This window comes from Podarcis raffonei, chromosome 12 (genome assembly GCF_027172205.1).
Source record: "Podarcis raffonei isolate rPodRaf1 chromosome 12, rPodRaf1.pri, whole genome shotgun sequence".
Taxonomy (NCBI): Eukaryota; Metazoa; Chordata; class Lepidosauria; order Squamata; family Lacertidae; genus Podarcis; species Podarcis raffonei.
Window position 1 is genome coordinate 57,983,794 of NC_070613.1, and position 22,745 is coordinate 58,006,538.

The 22,745-nt window shown below is 45.5% G+C and overlaps 2 protein-coding genes and 1 pseudogene across 3 annotated transcripts in view; 1 reads left to right on the forward strand and 2 right to left on the reverse strand.

The window, feature by feature from the left end:
- LANCL2 (LanC like glutathione S-transferase 2) overlaps positions 1 to 16,178 on the reverse strand; it is a 28,223-nt gene extending 12,045 nt beyond the window's left edge. Inside the window, exons 1-3 of one of the 2 annotated variants that reach the window (XM_053410049.1) lie at positions 15,930 to 16,178; positions 8,588 to 8,705; positions 4,349 to 4,556 (exon numbers count right to left, since the gene is read on the reverse strand). In XM_053410049.1, coding sequence (XP_053266024.1) covers positions 4,349 to 4,556; positions 8,588 to 8,705; positions 15,930 to 16,151 — 548 coding nt within the window. In that variant the 5' untranslated portion in view covers positions 16,152 to 16,178. The remainder of the gene's footprint in view (positions 1 to 4,348; positions 4,557 to 8,587; positions 8,706 to 15,929) is intronic. The other variant, XM_053410048.1, reaches the window with a different exon arrangement.
- BLVRA (biliverdin reductase A) overlaps positions 1 to 22,745 on the forward strand; it is a 225,404-nt gene that overhangs the window by 123,683 nt on the left and 78,976 nt on the right. The gene's annotated exons all lie outside the window — the stretch shown is intronic.
- Positions 12,664 to 14,150, reverse strand: LOC128424166 (ATP synthase subunit g, mitochondrial-like; annotated as a pseudogene).

Below are 22,745 nucleotides of genomic sequence, written 5' to 3' on the forward strand. Positions count from 1 at the left end.
TTTCCTAACAATATGGTTTTTAAAACTTTTGTGAATTTTTACCTTGTCATACCATATATATGCATGCCAGCCAAATCTATTATTGAACCCTTCTAAATCCAAAATGTCTGTATTCTCAAGAAGTAGCCAGTCTTTCAGCCAGCAAAAAGCTGCTGCTTCATAGTACAGTTTTAAGTCCGGCAGGGCAAACCCCCCTCTTTCTTTTGCATCAGTTAATATCTTGAATTTTATTCTGGGCTTTTTGCCCTGCCAGACAAATCTCGATATATCTTTCTGCCACTTCTTGAAACAGTCCATTCTGTCCACAATCTGCAATGTTTGAAACAAAAACAACATTCTTGGCAAAACATTCATCTTAATAACAGCAATTCGGCCTAACAAGGAAAGTCTCAAGTTTGACCATATTTCCAAATCTTTCTTAATTTCTGTCCAACATTTCTCATAGTTGTCTTTAAATAAGTTCACATTCTTAGTTGTTAAATTAACCCCTAGATATTTCACTTTATTTGCTACCATTAATCCAGTTTCACTCTGAAACTTCTCTCTTTCCTCCACTGTTAAATTCTTTCCCAGTACCTTTGTTTTTTGTTTATTTAACTTAAAACCTGCTACTCGACCAAAAACTTGTATTATCTCCAAAACTCTTTTAGTACTAGTGTCTGGCTCTTGCAAAGTTAAAACTAAATCATCTGCAAATGCTTTCAACTTATATTGTTTAGCTCCGACCTGAATCCCTTTTACCAGCTGGTCCCCTCTAATCATATTTAATAACACCTCCAGAACAGTTATGAAAAGTAATGGGGATATTGGGCACCCCTGTCGTGTCCCTTTTTCAATAGCAATTTCCTCAGTGACCACATTATTCACAATTAGTTTTGCTTTTTGTTCAGAATAAATTGCACCTATACCATTCTCAAAGCCCTGGCCTACCCCCATTCCTTTGAGATTCTTTTTCATAAAACTCCAAGAGATATTGTCAAAGGCTTTCTCGGCGTCCACAACCCACTGTGAAGCTCAAGAAACATCTGAAGTGGTAAGATGATTTAACGTGAGTTAAACATACTCATGTGCGATTCCTGCTGCTTATCCTGAGACAGCTCTGTGAACAGCCCCCCCCCCCAGGGGAAGTGGCATATTTCCTACTTTTTGCCTTCTCAAATGCTTCACACACATCAGTCAGAGAGCACAACCATATCCTTACAGCCTGCCTTGTCCTCTAACCAGCCAATCTGTGAAATTCTACCTTCATCATAGCTTTTAAGGCTGTTGGGGGGAGGGATGCCATGGTGGAAACCAGTACTACAAACATTATAGAAAGTGTTTTAATGGAGGAGAGGACAGAACCCAGTGGCACCCCATAAGTGAGAGCCCAGGGGCCTGAACACCACTTTCTGGACATGGCCCAGAAGGAAGGAGTGGAACCACTGTATAACAGTGCCCCCAGCTCCCTCTAGACGGTCCAGAAGGATGTTATGGTCGATGGTATCAAAGGCCGCTGAGAGACCCAGCAGAACTAGGAAACAGCTCTCACCTTTGTCCCTAGCCCGCCGGAGATCATCAACCAGCGCGACCAAGGCAGTTTCAGTCCCATGGTGAGGACTGAATCCTGACTGGAAGGGATCTAAATGGTCCGCATCCTCCAGGCGTGCCTGGAGTTGTTCCGCAGCCACCCGCTCAATCACTTTGCCCAAGAATGGAAGATTTGAGACTGGGCAACAAAAGGAATTTTAAAAAGAACAAAAGGGGTGGGGGGAGCCAGGAAAGCAAACCCCCGTCATGTAAGTGAAAGGGAATATGCAGAGCTCTGATAAGCACGTCTTACCTTGGCGCTATCTTGCCCCACATGATGGCACTGAAGTAAGATGTTTAAGTGCGAACTGTACACTCAAAGTGTGTGTCTCTTCCATCACTTGTGTAGGCCTGTAATATGTGTTAGTTGTTGTGCTAGAAAGTTATATAGGGGATGTAGGGAGAATCCAGAGCTTGTTTGCAGCGTGGAAAGAAAGGAGAACCTTTTTCTGCCTCCCCACTTCCAGCCACTCTCTGAAGACTGAAGAAGGGGCCCACAAAAGAATATTGATGAGGACGAGACCATATGAAAAATGAAAATAAGGTTTTAGCTGGAGTTCATTCATTTTCAGCTTTGTAATCTTGTAATACAAAAAGCAGCAGCGCCTAGGCATTTTGTTATTGCACCCATAACCTAGTTTTCAGGCCTCATGTGGCACCTAGATTGAGCACTAACGCTGAGCACTGGAAACAGGTTATTTCCAGGCCGTCAAATGGAATTAATGAACCCCGCCCACCCCCATGCTGTTAAGCAAATTTCAGCCTTCAGTCATCAAGGTAAGAGTAAATCAAGTTAGGAATATGTAGAAATGAAGCCATCTATCTGTCTTTAAAATTAGCAGCACCTATCCCTTAGGCACAGTGTAAACTGCTCCAAATCACTTCCATTTCAAAAGTGGCTTAAGATACACCAACCTAGAAGGGGGAAGGGAGCTGCTCAGAAAAAGGAGAGCGAGATCTGCCCCCCCCACAGCTTTTTGGATGGCAGCCACTTCCTAGGAAGTAAGCCCAACTGTTTCCAATGACATTTATTTTCAATTAAGCAAACGAGAATCTTAGCCTTAATCTCATTTTTATTCTCTGCTTCCCACTCCACAAAGCAGCCTGGTTGAAACAAAATGTGAAAAAAGCAGCACCCTGCCTTTTATTCTCAGCAGGGAAAGAAAGTTCCATTTAAAATGCAAACAGTCATATCAAAAAGCCCTGACGGAGATTAATCTTTCAGAGACTGTGGATTAGGAGGAGAGTGATGCAACTTCTAAATATAAACTGCAGTGCAATGGCTGTAGGCAGGGCAGAGCCCCCAAGAGCTCTGGGTATAGCAAGGGATGCTGGGGAAAAGCGAACAGGTAGGGCCAGCGCTAAGAATGCTAAAAGAAACCACTTGTGTGTTTATAACCTGCCAAAGGTCACTAGAGCCTTGTCCAAAACGGGAGGAGAAAGGCAGAGAAGTATCCCAGAAGCCTCTGGATCAAATGTTATTCTTTCTAGGGATGGAAGTATCAGAGGAAACCAAACCAAAATAAGCAAGACGGATCCTTTCTCATGCTATGGGGGGTGGGTGGGGTGGAGATGGCATCTTCTTTTTGTAAAGATCCTCCACCTGCTTGCCCAGTAGTAAGTTCTCCTACCTGCGGGGAACTGACTGAGTCCCTATATATAACCCTAGCATGGCAACTTGCTACTTTGCAGGTGCTTTGCCTTCTGCGAACAAAAGTGACCCTTCTCTCTCCTATACAGCTGCAACTGAAAGTGCAAAAAGATGCTTGCCATGCAGGGGTTGAACAATAGTGAGACTGGAGAAACCAGTATAACTTGCATTTCACAGCTGAATTTGGGGGAATCACTTGAAGCATTCGTTTTACCGAGCTATTTCAATTGTTTTTGTTTGATTTGCTCATTGCAAACAGCTAAAAGTCCGTAAATTTTGATAATAAACCCGATTTGCAATGGGGGTGGAATAATTTCAATTGCAACTGTAGATGTATCAGGGATAGGGATAAACACTATTGGCTGATTCCTCATTTTCACACCAATTCCTGATTTCAGAGACTTCTACTATAGCTAAGGCGGGATGCGGGTGGCGCTGTGGGTTAAACCACAGAGCGTAGGACTTGCCGATCAGAAGGTCGGCGGTTCGAATCCCTGTGATGGGGTGAGCTCCCGTTGCTTGGTCCCAGCTCCTCCCAACCAACAGTTCGAAAGCACGTCAAAGTGCAAGTAGATAAATAGGTCCCGCTCCGGCGGGAAGGTAAATGGTGTTTCTGTGCGCTGATCTGGTTTGCCAGAAGCGGCTTAGTCATGCTGGCCACATGACCTGGAAGCTGTAAATAAAGCGAGATGAGCGCCGCAACCCCAGAGTCGGCTACGACTGGACCTAATGGTCAGCAGTCCCTTTACCTTTTACTACTACTGCTACTAATAATAATAACACTTGATGAGGAAAAGTATCATAGAATGAATGGACTGATTTATTATTTCAGCACCTTTTATTTCCTTTGGCTTTTAAACTTTTAACACCTGGAATGCTTTTATGCTGGTTTGATAGCTACTCTGTTAATTCTCTGATTTTACTACATTGCCAGGGCGGCTAACTGGCAGCAGCACATGAAGAGTCTTTCTTTGGAGGCTGAGATATCCATAAGAAAAACCAACTTCATCCTCTCCAGCTCCTTCGTCTGGTCTCCCAAGGAGGGGCTTTGCTCTGCTGTCACTGACCCACTGAAGAATGCTTAGCCTATCTCTAAGCGTTTGTCCCCAGCCCATCGCAGGTACTCACTTGGTCACACATTCCTTGGATTCAGTGTCATTCTTCAGCTTGTGGTACACCACTGCTCCCACTGCCAAGGGTCCAGCATCACCACAGAGGAAAGTAACCCTTCTTCCATTCAGATTGCGTAGGATCCTCTTCACATAATCCAGGGATCGCTGTAGATGACTTTGTTCTTGCGTCACACGGTACAGCTGAAGGTACAAAAGGGCTATCCCTGGAATCACCAGAAAGAAGAAAAATTAAATGGACTTATTCCCTCTGCTTTGCTGACCCATAGAGTCACAATAGTCCTTTAAAAATAAATAAATGATGACAGGACTTTTTATACCTTTTTGAAACCAGGACTCACTTGGCCACCAAGTACAAGATAGGTCTCACTCTCCTTTTCTGCCTTTTCTTTTCTCTTCCCACCCTTCTCTTCTTAAATCAAAGCCCAGAGAAATAGAAAACGATGCTTCTACAGCCCACCTTGAGCACAGCCTGCTACTTGTGGTCTTGATTCACCAGGGAAAGACTAACCTGATCCGACTTATGCTGGCCACTAAACAAACCTTAATTATGGGATGAAATAATACTGCATAACTCCCATTAAGGACACATGGGATCACCCTGAGCAGTGAGATGCAAGTGCCACTGAATTCAGATAAGTAACTTAAATGAGGTGGGTGTCAGGAGGGAGGGTGCCAACCAGGTCTGACCATTTATTTATTTCTACGTTTTGTATTCCGCCCCTAATCATAGAGTCATATCAGCAAGAGTCACAATTGTTAAAATACTACATGAAAACCATCAGTACAATATATTAGAGAATCAAATAGTTCAGAGTGTTCAACTTAATACACTTGATCAAATCACAATTCTCTCAATCCCAAATACAAAGGCCGACAACCCCTCAAACCCAGACACAGTGCAGACTGGTCTCCTGGCAAGGGAGATGGATGGCAACCAACCACCACCTGCTCCTCTGACCTGGACTGGTGCTGCACCTGGGCAGACACAGCTGGGTTAGCACAGACCACTGCGCTCATCTGCTCAGGTCTCAGTTATACACCCAAAGTTGCCTCCCTCATCTACAATTAAATCATGGAAAATGTTTTTTTCTGGCCAGACCTGGCATTTCAATACCCCCCTCCCCCCCCCCCCGATGGTTGGCTGACCATCAACCCCAGATTCTGGAATATAGCAGGTGGAGCAGAAGGAACAAGGGCTTTGATTTAGCTCTTCGCCTCCCCTCCTTGCCTCTCCTCTTCCTCCTCTTCCTTGGTTGAGATACACCATTCCCTTTTTTAGTCAGAGTCATTTTTCCTTCCGGTCTACCTTCCACGAGCCATTTGCCAGTAGTTGGTGGAGCCAGAAGCAAAAGTGGGTAGAGCAACAATGTAAATTTTACAATTATACAGTAGGCTAGCTTCTAGAAATAAGCCCTGCCCCTCCATCCTCCATCTAGAGTCTAGACAAGCAAGAGGCATTATCAGAGTTCAAGCAAGACAGATTCCAGCCAGGCAAAAACACTTTGGATGTGAAGGAGAGCCAGTGAGGGATGTAACCTGGAAAAAGTTCAGGGGGCCAGACACAGATACAGTGAGGGATTTCTGCCCCTGCCCACATGTTTCGCCCCCAGCCTGGTAAGACAGAGTCTAATAGGCAAAATATATTGTATGACATTGTGAACTTTGAATGATTTATATAACAATCTCAATGTCCATCCCTCTTTCTCACCCTTTGAAGATTACAGTGGTACCCTGCTTCTCAAACGCCTTGGTACTCAAACAACTGCAAACCTGGAAGTAAGTGTTCTGGTTTGCAAACATTTTTTGGAAGCCGAACGTACTCCATTTTGAGTGCCACACTTCTGTTTTGAGTGTTACGCTGAGGTCTGTCTCTTTTTGCTATTTATTTCGCGTTTTTGTGACTCTTTTTTTGTTTTTTTTGTAACTGTGTGGAACCCAGTTCAGCTACTGATTGATTGTGTGACTGAAGTACATTGTTTATTGATTTCATTTTATGGATCAATGGTCTCATTAGTAAAATTCCTGTTAAATTACTGTTTTAGGGCTTGTTTTTAAAAGTCTGGAATGGATTAATCCATTTTGCATTACTTTTTATGGGAAAGCGCACCTCGGTTTTGGAATGCTTTGGTTTTGGAATGGACTTCCGGGATGGATTAAGTTTGGGAACCAAGGTACCACTGTACTTCAATAATAATTGTTTTGCATCTTGTATAATAGAAGAAATGCAGCAGAGGTGAATACTGAATCTTGCTGAATTACATTATCTCTGTTGGGGAAAATGAAAACTTTTTTCTTAGGATTAAATTAGAGGGTTGCATGATATGAGCCTGAGTGTTGGATCTTGACCAGAGGAACGGGTTCAAATCCTCATTCTGCTATGAAGCTCACTAGAGTAGTCTCCCTCTTATCTTATACAATCTTATAAGATGGTTGTGACTATACATTGGATAAGCATACATGTCACTATGAGCTTCTTCAAGGAAAGGCACGAAAGAAATGTGTGGAAAAAATAAAACATATACAGCTGTTTTTATATTTAACAAACACAAAAACAGTTCTAAAACTTATTTTTCTGTCGTATTTGAGCATTCCTGAATAAAGCCCAAGCCATTCTCCATGGAACTGATATTACTCATCCATCTGTCTTGCTATTTTAAGTGGAAGGTTGATTTGTTTTAATTGCCCTAGTGTGAATTAGCAATTAATTCTGTCAATCCCAGTGTCAGAATTCTGTTCTGCTTCTAAAGAAACAGCAAGTGAGAGGCGGCATTAAAAAAAACACCCTTTAGTGCCACACAGCTGCCCCCATTTTTAGGTTTTTAAAACAAACCAATCACAAATGTCACCTTTTTGTCATTTCTCCTCCTACAGAACCATCTGCCCAGAACATTCTGAATCCTTCCAAGAGCCATTAAGAAGAAAAGAGGAAAAATACTGAACTCCCATTTCCAGAACTGAATGTGGGCCAATAATCCTCTTTCATATTTAATTCTTCTTAGCAACAAAGCTGGAAGGAACCTGGGGAGCATGCGGTGCAAACATCTATTATAGAATAGGATAATGCATGTATCAGTTGAAGTCCACCTTGATTGCAATATGCCATAAGCACAGAATTGGAATAAAGAAGTATCCACATCTATGTACACTTAGTGCAAGTTAACAAATTTTGCACACAGACAGTACAAATTCACTGACCCCCCCCCAAAAAAGCTGTGTTCTGCAACCTGAATAACTATACAAATTAAGCAAATCTGCATCATCTACTTTACATATTTCATGATGGCTATTTTTACAATTCTGAGTTATTTATTCCAGTTTGTACATCATGGGGAGGAATAATGAGCTATGCAGAGCACAAAAATCCTGGACCACTGTACATCTTATTCAACCACCATCTGGCTCCTGAGATTTTAGTAGCCACATCCTCTACCCAGAGAGGGTTTACCTGGCAGGCAAAAACTTTCCTCTATAACCAGGTCTTTGGTCTTTAGCTTTGTGTGTCCTTTTACAAGTGGGCAGCATGTTTGTTTAACATATTTCTTTCTCCTCTTGGTTTTAATGTATCTATATGTGATTTTCTTGTTGTTTGTATGGTTGGCTGTAAGTCACATTGGGTTGCTCTGGGCAAGATAAAGCGACTATCACATTCAATAAATAAAAAAATTTGTTGCTGCCATATGGACTACAAACTTGCATTTTCAAAAAATAAAAATACGAAAGCAAGAATTAATAGGAGATTGAATTCTATGCCCAATATAGCATTCTGTTCTTTAGATCACAAGATAGTGACATACACGCTGCCTAATTAAAAGGTTCAATCCACCAATCATCTCATCCAAACGGGTCAATCCACCAGTTAACCTTTTCAACCCCCCCCCCCATAAGCATACAAATAATGGTAGAAAGTGTTGGGTTAATGGCTCTAAGTGGGAAAGTAAGCAGGAAGAAACCTGTAGCAACATGGTCTTCACTTTCTACCTCCAGAGAGCAACTGGGTTGAAAGTGGGAGTACATGCCAGCCCTATAATGCTGTCAAACATTCTGAATGTGGTTTCATGGAAAAGCAGACTAAAATGATGTGAATATACTTATCAATGGAATATCAATGGAAACGAAGCCTGAACCTAGAACCCAGCACTAGATCACAAAGTAAGCTGTTGTATCTGCGAGGATCTTAACAATTCAACTCCAAAAGTAATTCCATGAACTTTGGCAAGAAGTTTGGGTACCTCACCTGTCCAGCCAGTATATGCAGAGCAGTCATGAGGATCTGCAGTCTTCAGCCCTTCTTCCATTTGCTGCAGCAGATCCTTAATTTTGGTTGTGATCCTTTTACTGAAATAAGGGCAGATCTGTAGGGGGGGGGAAAGATCATTTAAAAACCAACAAAACTCCTAAACAGCTAATTAAGGCTGCTCAACACACGTTTGTGCATAAACAGGGCCACCTCAAGCTATTTTGCTCACCTACAGGAAAATACAACTCTTCCTAGATGCTGAGCATGGTGTGCATGCAGGTATGCACGTGTTTCCTCTTTAAGAGTTATCCTGACTGGTGCCTATTTCCCTTCTTCCATTGGGAAAGGACTAACTCCATTCACTTCTCTAGAGCAGTGGGGCCAACCATTTTTGGCCTGAGAGCCTCATTTGCCCTGGCCAACCCTCTGGTAGTTACAGGCCACGCATGGGTGTGGCCACCCCCCCATCTCCCACCTCGGATCTGCCCCTACTCCCCACCCATGAAATGATTTGATTGTGGAAGGGCAATTTAATAATTTAAATCCCCACCAGGGTACCAGGCTGGACAGAGGTTTAAGCCTTTCCACCCATCCTAGTGCTGGGTCTACTTTGGTTATGGAGAGGTGAAGTGAGAGTGCAGGTCCCCTGAACCAATTGTTTACCTCTCTCCTGCAAAATGAGGAGGTAAGGGGGCTGCAGTTGGGAAGACAGGGGAAGGCACAGTTGCCTCCACACAATCATAGGCCATGCTGTCCCAAAGCTGTTAACCATTGCTCTCCCTAAATGTAAGCCAGGTGCCTGTAAAATGCTACTGATGTAGGCAAGTGAGTTGGGTCAGCTGCAGATTAATTAAAATCAAGCAGAAATATTCTGGTTTGTGTGGAGTCAAGTTCTAAAATTTCACCAAATACTAGCTTCATTTGGTTATATATCAGGTTTTAATAGAAGATCATTCAATCAGCAAGAAGAGTAAAGAGTGACTGAAATGAAATTCCATCACAAGACTGGGGAAGCTCACAAAGAACCCATTTTCATTCATACAGAACTAATCATAACTTCACTTGCATAATTATGTCATTAGGGTGGACGTTGGCAAGATGTCTAATAAGGAAGTTAGGTATGGAATGATGCAGAAAAATTAAAAGCCTTCTTTTTAACAAAACTCAATTAACCAGGTTAATTCACATTGTACAGTTGTTTCAGTCATGAATATGGGCCCACAGATGTTCTAGCCATGAGAAGTTTTACTAGCCAGACTACTGCTATATATTTGTTAAGTCATCTATGGACTCAAGAGACAAAGAACAAACTATGTTCCATTTTGGAAGAGGTTCCCTGGTCAAGAAGCCCATTATCAGAAAATGGACTATTCTATGAGCTACACCTAACTTGTTGTTACAGCACATAAAAACAAGCAAATCAACAAACAACAACCCCACCCATAACAAAAAAACAGTAATTCCATATAACACATTACTGAGAGGACACCAAAAATGAATGCATCAGTTTTAAAAGCCCAGGTTCAAGAGGCACGTGTTCCGCAACCAATAGAATTATTGTCATCATCACAAGCACAACTGATTTATTATTCACCTTCTAAATTTACACTTAAGATAATCAAAACACACACACACACACACAAATAAGACAAGGATAAAACCCCAACAAGTGGACATTTTTGGGAAAGACCCGTTTCTCCAGCTGGGAACGCCTATCAGAACAAATTTATCTTCAACTGTTTCCGGAAACTGCAAGGAAATGGCTCTAGATGCAGTTCTGCAGGGCCATCACCAATGAGTTGCAGGATTCATCCATTTTGACCATCAACAGATAGCCCTGATGACACCAGAGTGGAGAGTCAGTGTGTCACTGTTGCAAGAGGAATCCATGCATAGCCATGAAGCACCACGGATGCTTTTCAGCCAGTTACTGTTTCTCAGTTCAATCTACCCCACTGGCTTGTTGTGAAAGTTTATAAACTGTTATGCATAAAGTATGATGCCATTTAAACCACACCACGTGATTTATCAAAAAGGTAACTCTAAATACGTTTCCCGTAATTGTGAATTACAAGCAAGTCTCAAGTGGCCACAAAGCAGCCAAACATCACTAAGTCATCTGAAGATACCCTCATTAACTATTCCCACTAACTGGCAATGCTTGCCATTAAATATCATTAGGCTTCAGTTGGCTCCAGGGAATCAAAGTCTAAAATAAACGTTAATTACATGGAGTGTGCAATGCAACCCACAAACATGACACATACAAACAATTAGTTAGGGTTCATTAATTAATTAGACCTAAGTCTGCGAAGTCCATTCTGTTGCTTGTTTGGGGTTTTTTTTTGGGGGGGGGGGGCCGGAATCATCAGGGTTTGAAGGCAGCTCTTGATTATGCTCTTCAGTCACCTATCATAACATTGTGACTCAATTTGAGGCTGTCAAAACATTAGGATCCTGTGCTGCTCTAGTGATGTGATTAAATCAAGCAATGGCTTCAGATACAGGGAAGAGCAGCATTTCTCATGCATGCCATTGGATGACTGGCTTGCTTATCCAACTATGGGCAGCTGGAGTAAGGCAATGACAGACTGAGTGCCAAGCCAACAACATCTGGGGACCCAAGGTTGAGCAAGGCTGTCATAGGCAATGGCCTCACAGCTGAGCCAAAATGTATGGCACTGTGACAAATGCATTGTGTTCTCTGTGTCTCCTAAGCTCACCAGTAGCATTCAAAATGGAGCTTTGATATCTCCTTCAACAAAAACCTGCACACCTCCCTGTGGGCGAAAATGCTCGTCATATCCCTTCCAAAACCACTCCAAGCACTGACCTTGAACAGTAACTTCAAGAACCTTGGCAAGAGTGGCTGCAAGTTTCAAGGGAGCCTTTTCCCAAATGACCTCCACTGAGTCCCAGTTGCCTCAACTGGTGCACTGACAGGTGGCAGCAGCTGCACTGTTCCACTATAGTAACACTGCATGCAAGAGACAATTTAAATGGCTCAGGAAAGGTGTCAGCACAGTGGTGGGTCCTGCCAAGAGGCCAGGGCCCCAACAGCTTCCCCACCTACACCAGAGAAGCTGTTGGGGGGGGGGTTAGTTGTTATTCAAGTATTTAGTTTTCTTTTCTTTTCTTCTGCCACCCCAAAGTTAGTTTCAGATTAAGACCTGCAGAATTTGTCATCCAACCAGGGAGTCCAAGCAGGTACTGCGGTCTGTTTAAAAATCCCAAGGTGGCAGCCATAATCTGGAGGTTTAGAGGCCTTGGTGGCCGGTGTGGCCAGAGGGCTGTGTTTGGCCTGGCAGGTTACAGGTTCTGCAAGCCCAGAGTTCTGCCTTCCAGAACTAGAAACAGTTGGCAAGAGTCTTTCTTCTAAAACATTCTTCCTTACTGTAAATGAGAAGGCCCTGTACACACCAGCGTATAAATGGGCACATACACAGCACAGAATTTAATTTGCCCTGTACACTTTTTTGCACACACAAGCACTTTCAGACAAACTGCCTCTCTTTCTCAAGTGTTTCCCAACCACAACGTGGGCAGTGCTTGATGGGATGTATTTGCAGTGTGTTGCTGTCCCTTCCAACTATATTACTACTTCAAGAACCCAGAGGTTCACTGCAGTGATCTGCGCAGGTATTTGTTTACCTGTGCGTGAGACCAGTATTTTTTTTAAAAAAATATATATTTCTGATATATACCAGACTTGCACAGAACAGCAGGTTTTAAAAAGGTGTGTGCTGCGCCCACTAAGGAGCACTTCACCAATGAAACATGCAATGATGCTTACACAAAGCATAAAGTTAAAGGTTCATCCTTCTCATTATGATTATTTTAAATGTTATTCTTAATTTTTATTCTAATATCCTTCTTTATCTTAAATTTCTGTGTGTAATGCAAATGTTACCATTGTTGATTTTAATAAATAATGTTGTAATTTCAAGTTTCAAGGTGTCTTATTTACAACATCTTTCTTTACTATGTTGTAGAATGTAGGTAAAAATAAAGCTACATAAAAGAATGCAAATTTGTCACTGCAGCTTTCTGTTTGTTCGCTTAAAGAAGGTATATTTATTTGGTAGGCCAAGTGAGTTTGGGAGCCTCTGTTCTAGAGCACCGCCTGTTGCCAACATGCGGCACTTTTAGCTATTGCTTGGGGAAAAGAATATAGCGCCATTGAAAAATTTAGTTGGCTTTGAGCAACTTACACCACCTGAGGTCACTTTCACAACTATTTGGCTACAATCCCATGGCTCCAGGGGTCGCTTGCATGGGTGTAGCTGGGGGGGGGGTATTGAAAGTACTCAATTATCTGAGGTTTCCCCCCTCAGAGGAAACCTCCCCCCCCCATGTCCTATTCAAGGGACAGGCATTCTTACCTATGATTTCCCAAGAAAAACTGAACAACTTTGATTTCCTTAAAAAAAGCTCCCCCTCCCCCTTAACAAAAATCCTGGCTATGCCCATGGTTGTTAAAGCTTTCACCAGTGACCCTGGGGAGGTGCTCCAGACTCTGAACTTTCTTTTTAAAAAAGAAGTCCGTCTCAGCCTTCCTATAAAGGAAGTTATGGGGCAAAATGTGCTGGTAACTTTTTTCGGTGTATAGCGTTTATTTGAATAGTAATTTAGCAACCCTTGTCGCCGTTCACATCACCATCATCTAATTTTGCCTCAAAATGAACAATATTTGTAGAGACCACCACAATTTCATCTTGGTATTAAGACACTGAATTAGGACTAAAAAGACTTTCAAACACTACAGCCAACCAGGCCACGTTTGCCTATGATTTCGCAGATGAAAAACCACATTACCACTTCAGTAGCCACCAAGCTGTTCCTTACAGCTTCCTTGATGGTTAGCGGCCAGACTGCCAGGTCGTCAGCAATCCTTTCATGCCATCCATAGCCTTAGGAATTTCAGCAGGAGTTGGGGGAACCAATTCAACTTTAGCATAGTACCAAAATGCGGCCAGGTGAAGCTTTGAGTAAGTGGTAGCAGCAAAAATGAGCTTGGGCCCTTTGGTGGTGACAGCATCACCAGCTTCTGTGCAGCCTGTGCCATCCTGAGAGTGAACGGCAGCTGGAGGAAGACTGAGGAGGAGCCGAAGACTGGAGACAAGGAACAGTGGACAAGCCATGCTGGTAACTTCTAAGTGATTTCTGTGAAATGAGAGTGAGTGTTATCTTGTACATTTTCCTTTCTATTGAGGAAAGCTCCCTTCTTAGAATCATAGAATTGTAGAGTTGGAAGGACCCTGAGGGTCACCTAGTCAAACGCCCTGCAATGCAGGAATCTTTTGCCCAATGTGGGGCTCAAACCCACAACCCTGAGGTTTAAGGGTCTCATGTTCCACCACCTAAGCTATTCCAGATGCAACAGCATCACTGCATGTGTGTATGTAATATCAATATTGTGTGATCATAGTTTCAGTGATATATACCAGTGTTTATAAATACTTATGGTTGCCCGCTATTGCTGAGGTTGAGGTTTGTGATGTCCAATTAAGAATTGCTATTAAAAATGTGATATTAACAAGGTGTCACTGATATGAATTGTGTATTACCGTATTTTTTGCCCTATAGGACGCACCTAATTTTTTGGGGTGGGAAATAAAGGGGGGGAAATTATTTTCCCCCCCAGGTGCGGGGGAAGCCCGAGCTTCCCCCGACCCCAGAACAGCCAGCTCTCCGCAAGCCATTGGAGCCCGGCGCCGGGCTCCTGAGCTTGTGGAGAGCTGCGCGAAGCTAAGCCTGGGCGTGCTGTGCCTCCCCGCTGTCCCCCGAGCTTGTGGGGCTGGCGGCAGGGAGAAGCGGGCTTCTCCCCACCGCCAGCCTCCAAACCAGGTCGGGGGATAGCGGGAAGGCGCGCTGCACCTCCCCGCTGTCCCCCGAGCTTGCGGGGCTGGCGGCGGGGAGAAGCGGGCTTCTCCCCGCCGCCAGCCTCCAAACCAGGTCGGGGGCAGCGGGATGGCGTGCTGCATTCGCCCCATAGGATGCACAAACATTTCCCCTTCATTTTTGGAGGGGAAAAAGTGCGTCCTATAGGGCGAAAAATACAGTAGTTCATGAGTTTCAAAAAAACGAATAGAAAGTGCTGCTGCATTGAGGGGAATGGCAATTAGCCATTCTGTTTTTGCACCTGCAACCCAGGTTCCAGGAGCCATGTGGTGAATATATTTTCTATCCCAGTCTCTTAACACTGGTAATCATAATAGAAAAACCCAACCGGTAACACATATTGGGTGCATATATGCTACCTATCACCATCACACCATGTGTTGAAACGCAACCTTAAACACAGCACTGTGGGGGAACAGCCTCACTGCCTAACTTTGTCAACCCAGCAGGAAGTGCTTCTGAGCAGACATGTGCAGGGAATCACACAGCGAGTGAGCAGTTATATTTGCACCCAGCTCCTGAAATACTACAGAATGAATACTATCGCCTTATTACCATATTGTTGCAACCTTTCCCAATTCTACATGTCACCATATTCTTCCTTCGAGTCTCAAATTTAACAAGCCTGGGACAGGGTGGAAACAATTCAGGCTGTGGGCAAGAGCCTCACTTGATAGGATGCCCCTCCATACAAATTTCTTATTTTCTATGTATTAAATCAAAGATCTCAGTGCTATTCACAGTATACAAATACGGAATAAAAACCACAAAATACAAACAAGAACGAAGCAGAGCAAATCAATAACACCCCCAAGCACATTTAAAAGAAAAATGCAGAAAACCAGCTTCTATTCAGAGAGACGGTTGGGCTAGTTTTCTGCGTGAGGCCATTGCTTTCCAGAGAGACCCTCTCAGCCCCCCGAGGCCGGCGGAGGCCCCGCAGAGGCAGCGGGCGCACCCCCCACGTCCGTACTAGGCCGGGCTGCTTCTTCACGAGGCCAAAGGGGCACGAAGGACCCACGAACTCGGCAGCCTTTCGTAAAACTCCTCAGGACGGAGCGCGGCCACCCCAAAAGCGCCGCCACTTTCCTCAGGCAGACTCTTCGCAACTTCCGTGAGGGAAAAAGGCTCCGAGGCCCAGAGGAGCCGGGGAGGGGGAGGGGAAAGGAAGCGGGAGGCGAAGCGAGGAGTTGGGGGCGGGGAGGGAGGGAGGGACGGCGCGAATATGCAATAGGAATAATAATAACAACAACAACAACAACAACAACAACAGGTTAGGCGGGCAATTATTTTGCTTTCCCTCTGGACCCATCTATTTCCACGTGGCCTCTTCCCTTGCATTCAGGGCTCGGTAGGGAGACGACGTTGCCCCCCCCCGCGCCCCCCTTGCAGCCGGGGGTGTCGCGCGCCCCAGCCCCGCCCCAGCCCCCCCCCTCACCTTGCCGTCGGCGTCGAAGAGCGGGGGGTCTCCGTCGCCGCCGGGCGAGGGCGGGCGGGCGCGCTTCCCCTCGGAGTCGCTGGGCGACGGCGGGGCGCCGCTGGCCGAGGAGGCGGCCCCGTGGGGCTGGAAGTCCGGGAAAGGGTTGGCGAAGGCCCGCTCCTCCATCTCCGCCTCGCCGCCCAGCTGCACCTTCAGCCTCTTGGACATGCCCTCGCCCATCGCGGGGACGCGCCCGCCCCGCCCGCGCGCGACCCCGCGGGAGGAGGCGCCCGAGAGGCAGAGGCGGGGGCTCCGCAGGTGGGCCGGGGCGAGCCGGGCCCGGGGTCTCAGGGCAGGGGCGCCGCCCCCGCTCCCGCCATGGCTGCTCCGAGGAGGCTCCGCGCCCGCCTCCGCCTCCGCTTCCTCCTCCCGGCGCGGCTTCCGAAGAGTCCCGTCGAAGGAGGGCGCGGGCCCAAGCTCCCCCCTCCGGATCAGTCCTTCAGGAGCGGGCCGGGCGGGAGAGGCCGGAGGGCAGCCCCGAAGCCCGCGTTCTCATCGTGCCTCTCTCCCCGCCAGCCAGAGAGAGAGAGCGATCAGGCCGCCGCCGCCCTTGTCATGCAGCCCCGAGGCGGCCGAGCCGAGCCTTTCCCGCCTGCCACTCGCCCGCCGAGGGGGCTGGGGGGCTCCAGCTGCATCCTCCTCAGAGCAGGAGCATCAGGACCATCAAGGGGAAGGAGAAGCCGAAGACCAGGCAGTAGACCAGCAGCTCCTTGGGGAGGGAGCGGCGGACCCTCCGGCCCCCCGGAGTCATCGGGAGAGAGGGGCGAGGAGAGGGAGGGCTCGGAGAGGGGGCGCCGGGGGGCCGCCCCACGCTGCGCACCTGCCGGGCTCCCGGCTGCTCTGCATCCAGATGCGAGTCGGAGCTGCTCTTCAGCTGCCCATCGCACAGCAGCAGCAGCAGCAGCAGCGCGCCTCTCCCCCGCTGGTCCCCCGAACAGGTGCAAGGAGGAGCTGGCGGGAGAAGCAAGCTCCCAGGAAAAGCAGCCCCGCTGGCGATGGCCGGCCTCGCCTGCCCGAGCTGCAATGTTTGCCTTGCAGCTTCCGCGCTCCCTTTGGGGGCTGTGAGATGGGGTTGGCCGGCGGGCAGCCCGCCCAGTGCCAGCGAATGAACGCACCACTCTTGAGTGACACAGGCTCCGGAGGGGGGGCATGGCCAGCTCACTGCATAGATGCGAAGCCTGCACAAAGCGCACATTCCCCCCCCCCCCCCATGTAGTGTGCCAGGCCCACAGCCATCAAACAGGTGCAGTCCAACAATTCATCCTTCTTAGAAGTTACCTGGCTGTTTTTATCTTTTATTTTCAAGATATAATAATCAATCTCTTGGTTCTTTCTGGATTGAACAACTGCCCTTCAGGTGGCTTTGCTGGAACAAAGGGGGACTGCAGTTTGAAACTGCTGGTCTGCCCCAGAGGCTCGTGGCTTTCACTTGTGCAGTGAATTGATACAAAAGGCTTTTTTCACATTATGTATGAAAATGCCCACTGTTAAGGTAAATATCACCCTGTGCTTTTCTGAAGTCACTGTTTGCAATCCCCTTCCCTAGAAAACCCCACACATAGAAACATACAACATATAAACTCCATGTGCCCCTTGTTTTGCTCCTGACTTGTTGCAGGTTATGGGACCTCTGCTGGGGTTTTGATGTCAGAATATTGTTATGAATTTGGGGGGGTCAGTTTGGATTATATCCTGTACCCCTTCCAAATCTGTGATCCTGTGGATGGATAGAATTTATAACGGCAAGCTTTCCAAACCAGTCCCTTTGGCTTTGGCTGACTAAGCACCACAATTAGCATAACCAGAGAAGTTGCTCTGTGCCCAGGTAGGAGAAGAATAGCCTGAGCTTTGGGTGTGAGCTGAGCTGGAAGCTGAATACACAGAGACATACTTGCTTTGTGCGAAATTCAAAGCTGTGACTAATGGAGAAGTAATATCTTCTGGGGTGCTAATGCTATGAGCCTCTCCATTCTATGCTTGGCTTGTATATATGTGTAAATAAAACCATATATACTAAAGCCTCCACTGACGTTCATTTCAAGAAAGCAGAACCCTCAGAAGGCACTGGCAGCCCTGGAGTGTTTCTGCTCAGACTGGGGTTGTGTTTTACAATATGGTTACAAAAGTGGGGTGCCATCCCACGCTCTGCAGAGTGGTAGCAAGACTACAGGGGGGGTCCAGGCCCTCACCCAGGGTTTGTGTTCCTTTGGAGAATTGAAGTAGCTTTAAGAGATATGATTTATTCACATATGTATTATCACCTTTATCCCAGGTGAAGCCCTGGCTTGGAAAGGAAGCTTAGCCTGTATTTTTCCACTGACTGCAGTCTTCCCTTCAATACTCCAAATAATCAAAATCCTAACATTTATTAATTTCTCGGGTTTAGGAGGGCCCCCCAATCTATAACAATATTTTATATTTTATTCAAGTAGTTTTGTGGTCACAGCAGAAAGCCAGAAAATCAGAATCTTCAAGTGTGTTTTAGCAGGCTTCAGAAAATGCTGCAAGCATGGAAAGGAATTAATGCTAAAGTCTTCCATAGAAATACTTTTAGCGATGGTGTAATGAATTCACAATGCAATCTACTCAGGATTTAATTCCAAGTAAGTGTATGGCACTGCAACCTTCATTTCATTTTTTAAGAAATAACTTCAAGATGTACAGAGGCATATCGTCTATGATCAAATATATTGCTTCATGTTGCCCCCTTCACACGGTGAGCTCCCTTGTGAAGGGGGAGTTCTGGAGATTTGTGGTAATATGTACAGAGCAGCAAAGAAACAGACCATGCTCCTGGTTCATGGGGCTCACCCCCTTTGTCCATCCCGTGGCCCCAAAGGACTTCTACGTATTGGAAGAGATTGCTTCCCAATCCTGCCAGAATAAATATTCCTATATTTCAAATCTCCACCTTTGTCAAGAATCCCCAGACTCACTTGACTGTACTGCAAATCCATGTGTGCCTGTTTCTCTTATCTTTACACTGCCACCAGTTCTCAGGATGCTCCAAAATGTCCTAGTCTTGAAGGACAAGAAGGACTCTACCACCAATAAACACAATTCCAGTCATATTCATATTGAGGCCATGATCGCCATCTGTCATGTATGAGCCAGTTAAGATTACTGAATTGCAGGGGTTGGACTAGATGGCTTTCAGGGTCCCTTCCAATTCTATGATTTCCCTATGTCTCATGAGCATAATATATATTTTTATAGGTTTCTGTTTTTCTTTCCAAGACCCTGATTTGGCTTTGTAAAGTCCAGAGAAATTCTTGTGCTATAATTGCCTGTCATAATCAAGAATGATCATTCTGTCAAGAAGCCTGCTGATGTCCGGGAAGTTAATTGCTTTTTTCTGGCATTCCTCTAGACTTGGGAGAGAAGGAGCAGCTGTTGGCCTTATCTCGGCATGCTAATAGGGAATGATAAGCCTGAGTTGTGCTTGCTGAACTTCATGAGACAGCTTTCTGCCCTTGCTATTTCAGTCAACTTGGGTTTCAAGTTCACCATAATGAGGAATAGCACAAATAATAACAACATCCAAAGAGGCTTTTAAATTTTACCATTTTTGCATTTTGTACAACATTGGAAAAGCTGGCAAGCTGAGGGCAATGAAGCAGGTAGGAAAGATGGCTGGAGCTCACTCTGAGTGTGAACATTAGTAAGAACATATTGGGCTCGCTTAATGACAGCAGTGATAGCAAAGAAGGTTTTTGGCTGGGAGTGGGAAGACTTAAAATGATAAATCATTCTCTGGCACTATCACATCCTCTAAGTGACATCCAGTAGAGCTTTTCCAGGTGGTTTGGGGTCTTTTGCAATCTTGCCCATCTGCAGATGTTAAGTTACTCTCGGAGAAGCACATTGTTACAGGATGCATGGTGGTTAACGGATTGAGGTTAAATCCTGACAAGACAGTGGTACTTTTCTGGGGGACAGTGGGTCCTGACTGGGGTAACTGTGCCCCTAAAGGATCAGGTGTGCAGCCTAGGGGGTCATTTTGGACTTACAGCTGTCTATGGAGGCACAGGTCAATTCTGTGTCCAGGGCAGCTGTCTATCAGCTCCATCTGGTACATTGGCTGAGACCCTACTTCCCAGAGACTGTCTCACCAGGGTGGTAATCTGCCACTTGGACTACTGCAATATGCTCTATGTGGGGCCACCTTTGAAGGTTACTCAGAAACTACAGCTAATACAGAATGCAGCATTACTGATGACTGGGAGCAGCTGTCAGGTCCATATACCACCAGTCCTAAAGGATCTACATTGGATTCCAGTATGTTTCCAAGCACAATTCAAAGTGATGGTGCTGGCCTTTAAAGCCCTAAATGGCCTTGGCCCAGTATACCTGAAGGAGCGTCTCCACCTCCATCGTTCTACCCGGACACTGAAGTCCAGCACCAAGGACCTTCTGGTTGTGTCCTCACTGCGAGAAGTGACATTACAGGGGACCAGGCTTCTTGGAATGCCCTCCTGTCAGATTTCTAATAAACAACTATTTTGACTTTTAGAAGGCATCTCAGGGAAGTTTTTAATGGTTGATGTTTTATTGTGTTTTATATTTTGTTGTGAGCCACCCAGAGTGGTTGGGGCAACTCAGTCAAATGGGCAGCATATAACTAATAAAATTGTTGTTGTTTATTAAACATTTTGAGGCTCACATTGCTCACATCCATTGCAACACACACACCACACCACCATTCAGCTGCTGCTTCTGATGAGTCTATGGAAGTGTCCTGATCACTCACAGATCCAGAAGTGGTGGATGACTTTCAGTTGTTGCAGCCTGATAATGTGGACAAGATGCTTGAAGGAGGAAGGTCTACCACATGTGCACTTGTTCCTCATGGAGTACTTGGTAAATACCCCCTTGAGCGAGAGGGAAGCTCTCAGCTCCATTAAAAGAGGCAGTGACACTAATGCCCATGAAAAAACATGCCTTGGACCTTGGCAATCTCAATAATAATCAGGTGGGTGCCAACGTTTCCTTCTGGGCAAGACCCGTTGCTATATAAATTCAGACATTTTGGATGAGAAGGTTTCAAGATGCCTTCAGTCGGATTTAAAGATTTGGATTTGGTTCTGAAACCTCATTGGTCACCTTAGTGCATTACCTACCCTGGGAGAGAGTGCAATGCTGTTGATTCTCATGGACTTGGCAGCTTTTGATACTACAGACATTTTATGCTTCTGAATAGGGTGAATAGACTGACAATTGGGGGCTGCTAAGGAAGTCCAGCTTGACACAAGACCTAGGTCAGCACTGGTTTCTGTTGAATTCAGAAGTTAAACCCAGGGTTAAACCAACCCTCGAGGGTAATAGCTGCCACCACTTCAGTTTCTGTCCAAGCAGTCTAAGCCAGGAGATTCAGGTTGCATGCCAGACACCTTCAAGATGCAAAGCTACAAGTACCCCCCTCTGCTATTTGAAGCCTCAGGCAAAATAAGCCAAATTACACAGCAGCCAATGCGACCAGAGAGAGATGAGACACTGGTTTATAGAATCGAGGCTTTACTCAAAATAAATACACCAACTTGAAGAATTTAACTAATAATTAATATAGCAACACAGCATGACAACTTGCTACAAAACATGAATAAACGAATAAGGAAGATACTGATTAAGAGTTTAAGAACATTTAGAAAATAAAAAACAACCCCACAGAAAATATTAAACCTAACTGTTTAACTAGCCTAATACATTACCCATCATCTCCTGGCAAATAGAAAAGGAAGAAATGGAGGCAGTGAGAGATTTTACTTTCTTGGGCTCCAGGATCACTGCAGATGGTGACAGCAGCCACGAAATTAAAAGACGCCTGCTCCTTGGGAGAAAGGCGATGGCAAACCTAGACAGCATCTTAAAAAGCAGAGACATCACCTTGCCAACAAAGGTCCGTATAGTTAAAGCCATGGTTTTCCCAGTAGTGATGTATGGAAGTGAGAGCTGGACCATAAAGAAGGCTGATCGCCGAAGAATGGATGCTTTTGAATTATGGTGCTGGAGGAGACTCTTGAGGGTCCCATGGACTGCAAGAAGATCAAACCGATCCATTCAGAAGGAAATCAGCCCTGAGTGCTCACTGGAAGGACAGATCCTGAAGCTGAGGCTCCAATACTTCGGCCACCTCATGAGAAGACTCCCTGGAAAAGACCCTGATGTTGGGAAAGATGGAGGGCGCAAGGAGAAGGGGACGACAGAGGACGAGATGGTGGGACAGTGTTCTCAAAGCTACCAGCATGAGTTTGACCAAACTGGGAGGCAGTGGAAGACAGGAGTGCCTGGCGTGCTCTGGTCCAGGGGGTCACAAAGAGGCGGACACAACTAAACGACTAAACAACAACAAAATACATTACCAATACTTGTCCAACTTTCAAGGAGATGTTGCTCAGGTGTCACATCAGGAAAGCAATACAAACAATGGGGCTGAAAGTGGAACAAATAAGTGATTTATACCCTTTTGCACAGCAGCTGCCTTGACTCTTTCCTGCCAATCAGAAGATGTTTCATAGAGTTATAAAAGAGTTGGAAGGGACCCAAGGGTCATCTAGTCCAACCCCCTGCAATACAGGAATTTATGCTATAACTTTCCAAAACTCTGAGTCTGGAGATGAACCTGTGACTTCCTGGCTGAGAAATGTTTGGCCACTTAGCAGACTAGCCACTAGATCATGCAGGTGCAATGAATTGGCAAAAGCTAGCCGCTAGCAGAAAGAGAGAGAAACTGCTCTCTCCTGATTTTGGGACTTTCGCTAGAAGTGTAAGATCCTT